The sequence below is a fragment of the Habropoda laboriosa genome, unplaced genomic scaffold (genome assembly GCF_001263275.1).
Source record: "Habropoda laboriosa isolate 0110345459 unplaced genomic scaffold, ASM126327v1 scaffold244, whole genome shotgun sequence".
Taxonomy (NCBI): Eukaryota; Metazoa; Arthropoda; class Insecta; order Hymenoptera; family Apidae; genus Habropoda; species Habropoda laboriosa.
Window position 1 is genome coordinate 214811 of NW_017100399.1, and position 8608 is coordinate 223418.

Genomic DNA, 8608 nt, shown 5'->3' on the forward strand with positions numbered 1-8608 from the left:
CCTTTAATTGTCCCTTCTAATTTCCTCTCCGTGTCGATACCGAAATATCCACAAAGGCACCAGTTTAACCTATTATCCCCGTCACCTCTATATCTCCACTTTCAAACCCATATTCTCTAATTTACCGCACAATTTCAGGCAGTGTAATCGACTAAAATTTCCTTCCTACCATTTCCATATTACCCACATACATTTCCAACCTAACCACAATATATTTCACGCATCGACGCTCCCGCAGCCCCGATTCAACCCGTCATTTGCACCGTTCGCCTCCTTTATCTCGCGTGCTCGTGTATGTTAATTTATATCCCGAACGTTTGCGCGTTTTTCAAAATTTCCCTCTCCCCGACGCGAGTCCCTAGACGGTCTCGTCCTCAGCGTGTGTTCAGGACACGCGATATATCTTCGTGCCCACGTAGGCAGCAGCAGGTAGTCACAAAAGCTCCCGATCCTGAGCTGTCCTCCGCATCGCCTTCGTTCTTTATGGCCGGCCCTTTTCCCGTCCTGAAAGACTGAACTCGTTACGTGGCCACGTATAACGAAACGCAGCCGCTCTTTCATCGCCGTCGACCACTATTTGTCAAGCTCTCCTCTGGTTGGAAAGGCCATTAACGTTCCTCCGTTTCCTTTCGCAACGCCGCCCCCTTTGTTCTTATCTACTTGACTATAACAGCCGCGGAGTTTCTAGTCGCAGTTAGCCGGGTCCGCATTATTAATTCCTATCGACTGCTAACTTTCTTGTCCTCTCGTCGATCACAACGGCCAGTTTCAGGCTTTCCAGTCTTTTGCAACGCGTGTTTCCTCTGCTTCGAACCTCGTGTGCTGCTTAACCCTTTCGAGTAGTGTGAACGCATGTGCTGGTGCTTGTGAGTATAATGTTCTATCTTGTTTGGACATCTGAAGGCTGATTTGGAATTAGTTATGCGTGACGGAATTCGTTGATATTTGGACTTGTCGTCCGTAGGATTTTTTGAAATTTTGACAGAATATTCGGGGAAGATATTTTCGAGAGTATGAATATTTAAGAAATGCGATAATTCAAAGATTAATTTTCTGGACCTTCTAAATGAGAGTTTCCTTTTACATGGGGCGATTTTTTAAAGTACACGTGGAATCGTAATCTGTTATCACAATATTCACAATATTTTTTTTTTAATTACGACACAACATTTGGGGAAAATATTTTGAAGACTATGAATATCTGAAAAATGCAATAATTCGAAGATTAATTTTTTGGACCCTCTAAACGAGCGTTTCCTTTTAAATGGGGTGATTGTTTAACCTAAATATGAAGTCATAATATGAGCATCGTAATTTGTTATCACAATGTCCACAATATTTTTTTTTTAATTACGACACAACATTTGGGGAAAATATTTTGAAGACTGCAAATATTCGAAAAACGCAATAATTCGAAGATTCATTTTTTGGACCCTCTAAACGAGAGTCTTCTTTTAAGTTGCGTGATTTTTTAAAGTATTACAGTTGAAGTTGTAAGAATTTTTTTTTACAGCATTCAATTGTGCTTTCTTTTGTGGCGTCTGCGAATAACGACTTCGGTTGTTTCGATGAAGTACGTTTTTCATCGGGTATGCCGTTTGCGTCACCCCAGCGTGGAACGAAGTTTTCTCGTGCCCATTTTTGCCCCGCGTGGAATTGAGTTTTTGCAGGCCAGCAAGTCGATCGGGTTTTTTCGCTTTGAATTATCAGCTGCGTTTGTTTCCGCCTTTTTTCGTTTTAAAGATCGATACTTGTTGCGGGCGGAGTTGTAGATTTCTTTGATTCTGAAATTGCTAACTTGCTCGAGTAAAATTATAATAGTAACTAAGTAATTAGAATAATTACCGTAACGTTGTGCAGTTTGTTAATTCATTCTATATTCTACGATAAAAGTAATCACGAAGTATGTCATTTTTGGTGATTCCAACAATAATTAAAATTAAAATTGAACAATAATTAATTGTTACAGAAATAATTGATTAATTAAAATGAACTCAATTTAATGTAATATAAATGTCTAAAATACCCAGTTTTCTTCTTATTAGATTTAATTAGATACTGTAGGGAGCAGATAATTTTTTCACTTTCCAATTATAAAAAATTGTATGAACAATTTGACAAGGTTTAGTCGAATTAAACACGTACAAGGAAAATTTATATAAATTCCTAATGGCGATTTTGGAAGAGCTGCTGTTGAAGAAATAACATTTTCACAATCATTATGTCAGCAAATCTCGCGTAACAGAGTTAAAAGGAAGCATAACCGATGCCGTTCGATTTTCTGACCCTATTGCAAGAATATATCCGCTGTCAAGAACACTTGGCCACTTGGCAAATCCTATTTTCAAAAAAGAATTCCAGTAATTAACAAATTCCCTCGTACAACTATATTTTGAATAAAACTGTTTTATCTGTAGAACACTTTCTTACTACTTCCGACCCATATCACATTTGAAAATTCCCGACTTAAATGTGCAACTTTTAACCGCTCAAAACCTACATGCTTCCCCACCCATTCATTCGCAACGTTCTTCACTTCAATCAGCAACTTCATTTAACCCGTTCCCAAAGAAAGGTATTCAACCTTCTCCATAAACCTTGTCTGAAAAAAACACATTTTTTTTTTAAATTTATGAAATCCTCGAATGAAGGAAAAGAAGAGTAGACGGTGAAATATTTGCGAACAGTAGGTAATTCAATCGAATTCACCATTTCTAACCATCGACACGTTTCTCTGTACCAGGTTCAACTACCGTTCAGTGTCAGTCATCGTTCACGGCCATTCTATGTTTCGGCCAGTCAATCGACCCCTGAGTTTCAGGCAGCGCGCCAGCGACTGGATCTATAAGGTCAGTCTTAACGGTAAAAACACGCGGCGGCTGGTTAATGCGGAATTCTCCGTGGCGGTGGTCTCTGCCAAATGGGTCAACCGTGTGTAAGTCTGCACGAGTTTGTGCGCTTATGTGTTACGGAGGGAAAAGGGAGTGTGTAACGCGTAGGGGAAAACGTGGCAAAAGTGTACGAGGACAACGATGTTCAACGCCATTCGGGGAGCCATAAAAGTCTGAGTACCGCGGCCTACTCCCGCGATCTATATCGGCTCCCTCTAAACGAATTATCGTGGATTTAACGCTGGACAGCCTTGAAAAAGCACGACGGTCACGGGAATCGATCTTCCCCACTTACGCCCTTCTTCTTCTCGTGTAACCCTCTGCTGCCTCCTCCTTCACCGACTGTCTCTCCCTGCGACTCCTCTTCTTCTTCTTTTTTTTTATCGCGGCTAGGAAGTTGTATTTTAGAGAACGAGAGGGTGGTCCGGGTAGAGAGAACAAAGCACGTTAACCTTTAACCCTTTCATCTCTATCGATGTATATGTGTCACGTGAGGTGTCCGGAAGGTTGTTGAAGGATGTATGCAAGATGGATGAAGAGGGTATTTGAAATTTTATTAGATATAGTATTTCGAGTGGGCTATTTTTATCCTTCATACTCTTCTGAATAAAATTTCCTCCCTTGTTGCTTGGGAAGAATTGATATGCACTATTTTTCACTCTTGTAAATTGTTTTTGGAATAACGAGACGCTCTTTTTGGAAGTAAATTGCAGGATTTGGATGAGCAGTATTTGTAACATTGCAAATTTGTTACTGTTCCATAGGAAATGAGAGATTTACAGTGAAGAGAATTTTTATTTCACTGACATTTTTATTAACTCTTACATTAAATTTTCTTAATTGGCAAATTTTTACTTTAAATTTAGTACAAAAATTTATAAAAGTATCAGTGAAATAAAAACTGTCCTCACTGTAAATCTTCTACTTTCTATGAATCTTTTACACTAAATTTTTACTTTAAATTTAGTGTAAAAATGTACAAAAATGTCAGTGAAATAAAAACAATTTTCACCGTAAATCTCTCATTTCCTACGAAACAGTAACAAGAATCGTGCATCGAAGTTTCCATTAACAATCAGACACCGATCGGTTCCGTTTCTTTTTTCCCCATGGGAGTAGCGAAGGGCGCGAGTTGATTGAAATTCACGGAAATTTCCTAGACCACCCCGGCTGGCTCTACCCGGCGAAGAAACGTGGCTAGCAGAGGTGAAATATTCCCCGTGCTCGTCCTTCTCTCAGGCTGCAATTTATTTGCTAATTGCTGTGCAGCCTTCTGGCGCACGGGCGATTTGATTAACGAAAAATTACGAGACGTCAACGACAAATGTTTCCCATAGCGTACGGACCTGCCGGGCTCTAGCTCGCTTCGTTATCGCTCGAATAAACCCGCGACTTCAATTAACGCCGTGTACGCCCACACGCTCGACCCGAATCTTGCTTCTTAATTGGCAAATGATTTTTCGCCACGGAGAACGCCAGTCCTCCGCTCGGTCTGCTCGCGCAATTCGACCGCCTCGATGTGGATTTTCCACCTGTCGTACACGTGCACCGGAAAATTGGACAATTTTTTCCTACCTGTTAATGAAGTCGACACCGATAGGATACTGCGTCGGGGAAAAATCCAACCTTGACAAATTGATATTTATATTAAACTGGTACTGCGCGTAGGTGGAAAACTTTCTACGTTCTCTTCTTTTTATTCTTCTCGCGACTACCGTGGATTAAAAGTTTTGATATTTGCGTATCGCCGTTTTTATCTTCGTACTTGTGTGAGAATCTGTTGTAATTGATTACTTGTTTCATGATTTTTTTCATCGATTACTTACGTTAGTATTGGTAAGAACGTAGAAAACTATTAAACCAGCGATGAGCAATTTTTGCCATCAATTTCAATTAGTGAAAATGACAAATTTTCGAAAATAATTTTCGAGAAGACCAATTCCTAATCAATTATCAACTCGTAAACTTTCATAAAATCAAATTAAAATGTATTCATTATCACCTACATATGTTAAAAATAAAAAATACCATCGTACAAATGAGAAATTTTTGAATTAACAAATTAGCTTTTTTAACATGGTCACCACCTTGGTTTCGTAGAACACCGCCACCTGTTCTTCCTATTAGTTTTACTTACACCCTTAGTGACTATATTTTTATCACTTATGCACACCCAATATGTATTAAATACCCAAACTCTGCATTTTGTATGACCTATTACATTTAGGTAATACCAATCTATTATGAAAATTGGCTTGTCGCACATATGTGACACTAGTTAGGAACGTCTTAAGGTTACTGTCGCAGTGACCTATACGAATCACGGAATTTTTAATTTGGGTCCATTAAGAAAAATTGCTCGTCGCTCTTAATATTTCCACTCTAACCGCCTAAGTACCACCTTGTCCATCCTACCAGATGCTATTTCTTTGGTCGAGGGAGCCAACCCCGGGACCAAGAGCCGGCCCCTGGTTTGCATGGTTCGCCACAGCCTTCGTCCTCTGGCGTTGTCGTCGTAAGGTCGCCAAAGCGATCCTCGCCGTGTCACCGTTACGTTTGCTGAAGAAACGTCACGTCCTGCCGTTGACCACCTCGAAAGGCTCGTCCACGGTGACGTTCAAGAAGCAGCAGCAACATCGATTAAGACCGGAAAATCACATATTACAACGGAAACACAGGCACGCGGGTATCCGGACAAAAGTGAAACGTCTGTGCACCGGCGACGGGCCACATGTGACCAGCTCGACGTTCGCTATTCAGAGCCAGCAAATCCATTACAAAGTGACCAGAAGCGGGAAAATATACGGGAAATATCCGAACAAGGTCGCCACGACAGTGAACAGCGGCCAGGGAAGCCATTGAAACGCGACCATTCCATTTTCTACGATTGTTTAACGCCTTTCTGCGACCGTGCCGGGCTACACTCTCGTGTTCAACGCGCTCTACTCTGCTTCGACAGCCGATGTTCCACCACGAAAGTACGCGTGTGCATGTACAAAACGTATCCTGGGCTCTGTTGCCATAAAAAGTCATTTCGCCCGAAAAAACGGACACCGGTGTGTATGTTTTTTTTTTTCCAAGCGTCACTCGAGTCGCTATAACAGCAGCGCGTAGCTGCTGTTGACGTTACGATGAGTTTGATGCAGCTCCTGAAACTGCTTTTGAGGATTGTTTATTTCCGGCTTGTTTGGAACAGCGAAACGAATTAAATTAGCGCGACAGTGAGTTTGGAGCAGTGTTTCGAAACATTTCCATGGATAACTGTCGCTAAAAACTGCTTCGATCTTACGTCAAGTGAGAGGATCGTGGATTTTTGTAGAAATTTACGCGAGACTGACGTTACTTTCTTGTTTGTCTTATTGTTTATTTACGTCAAATAGCACGATGGTTTCATTTATAAACGACTCACGAGCGAACTGGTCAAAGGTGTTGTGTAAAATTCAGCTGGAAGACGAGAGGAGAAGGTGGAAGAAGAAATCTGTCACGAATGAGAAACACTCGGGTACCTCTCAGACTCTGATACATTTCTTACGAATTTGCAATCAAACGAAGATACCTAAAAAGAGTAATTCTATCGCCTACTAAATCAAATTAAAAAGTCGTACGTCTGACGTCTGGAAAAGAAAAAAAAGTGGAATTCTCTTTGTGAAACACCTTATTCCCCGGTGACATTTCCTTTAATTACAATTTCTATCCCCGGCACGTTGATCAGAAACGGCAGATTTTATCGAAGCGGCGGAGGGTGGTGCGTTCGATTTGAGTGACATCAAAGGATCGAAAGGAAGGAGCACGACTATTAGTCTTCTTGCTTCTTCCTGATGTCCTCGTCACAGTTTCGAGTGTCGAGGTCGTTTTGCAGAGACCTTCGCCGGGGTCACCATTGTATCTACGATCCACGACGACCGCGAGCAGCGTCGTTTCGGACTCATGGTCCCTCTTCTCTCCTCTCGCGGTGAGGAGATCAATAAGCGTTCGGTGCGTTTCGACGGCTTAGGACATCCCTTATATCTCTACCGCGATATGGTTTGCATCTTGCGCAACCGTTCGCTGCTCGACTGACCGTTATAGGTCGCCTATAGGGTCTGCGGAGAGTTACACGAGAGCTTACAAGACTGCACGTCTACGGAAGAGAGTTTGCTTACACTCGTGGAATCAATTTTTTATACAAGGATTCTAATATTCGTGGATCATGAGAAGTAACCGTTACACGTGGAATTTTGGAATTTAACGAATGATCGTTTTAAAATGGGATTCTGGAATTCAGGGTAACCAGGGAACTAAATTTTTGGTACAATTTTAACGAAATTTCGTTAATTCATGGATCACGACAAATAACCAAGAAATTCTAAAATTACGAAATGACGAATTTGAAATATTATAGAATTCTAGAATTTTGGGGTAATAAGAAATCTATTAAGTCGTGCTATATGAAATGTCGGATTTCTAATCACTCTCAAATCGATTACTTCAGTGTTAAGACTATCTGAATGTTTTCGCGTCAGCTTAAACTTAATCTAAGCGCATTTCTTTGAATTTAAAAAACGATTTTCCTTCTCCCCTAAAAAATCTGAAATTTTTAACAGAATTCCAAGTTCGACTATTTACCTCGAATTAAAATCTCGATCTAACAATCTCACAAACAGAGTGACCAATCTGGAAGTTTAAGACGAACGCTACCTGTGAAAGGAACCACCTGTTTTAAAAGCGAAGCAAGAAGACACGGTGCAGACCGAAGGAACTGGTCAATATCCTCCATCGACTAATCAGATTTACGCGGAAAAGTTTCCTCTAAATCGTCGTCAGACGGCCCCCGTTGTATCGTCACACGTGCATTGCCACACGCCAGAGTCCAATCGTGCTCGAACAATGAAACGGCCGCGTGCAACTTTCTAATCAGAGATGTGCCAATTTAAGGCGGCACAATGGCCACGGTTTCAGAATGAGCGAACGTATCTCTGTCTCTCAGGCTCGTTGTCCGTTTCAGAATGAAGCGTAACTGTGCCAAATTTAATGATTCAATGCCCTGTTGCGTCACAGTAGTCACACGCAGCTCTCTCTCCTTCGCCCGATACCCACCCTTAACCGCTGACTTTCAGGAGGGGAATTCCCGAGGAACCCGAGACCCTTAACCACGTTCCCGATCGACGGAGATGAAATTATAAATAGAAGCCATGTCTGAGGGTAGACAATAACGTGATCCAGGAGAAGTAGACTTATACAGAGGCTGTTATAAAAATAGAACGATAACACGAATTTAAAGCGTTCCATTCGTGGTGCAGATGCACCTGGCGCAACCCTCCTTAGGCGCTGTACACTTCGACGTGGACTGGCTGAATAGTTACAGAGATAAACTTTTTTCCCCTTCGTTCAATACGATATTGGCACGACAGGTGTACGCGGGTGCTCGTGCCAAGTGTGGGAGAATTTGAAATTGCTCCTTCTGCATGGACATTCTTTTTAGGTTAAAGGTAATGTAGTTTTTATATTTGTATCTGGGGATTTTCTAGGTTAGATTTCTTCTAGTAACACTGGTCTACGATGTAAAAATTGTTTCCTTTTTCTATTTTTAATCAAATACGAAATAAACGTGGACGAGTCAAGTATGAAAACAATAAAAATCAATTTAAAAACAGAGACATTCCGAATTATTTTTCAACGTTAAGCAAATATTTCTATACCTGAGGATTTTCTAGGTTAGATTTCCTCTAATAACACTA

General features: G+C 41.1%; 1 protein-coding gene across 1 annotated transcript; it reads left to right on the forward strand.

Moving 5' to 3' along the window:
• The first annotated feature begins 5309 nt into the window (after positions 1–5309).
• LOC108575313 lies at positions 5310–5753 on the forward strand. Its single transcript, XM_017938074.1, has one exon. The coding sequence runs from the start codon at positions 5310–5312 to the stop codon at positions 5751–5753; it is 444 nt and encodes a 147-aa protein (XP_017793563.1).
• The last annotated feature ends 2855 nt before the right edge of the window (positions 5754–8608 follow it).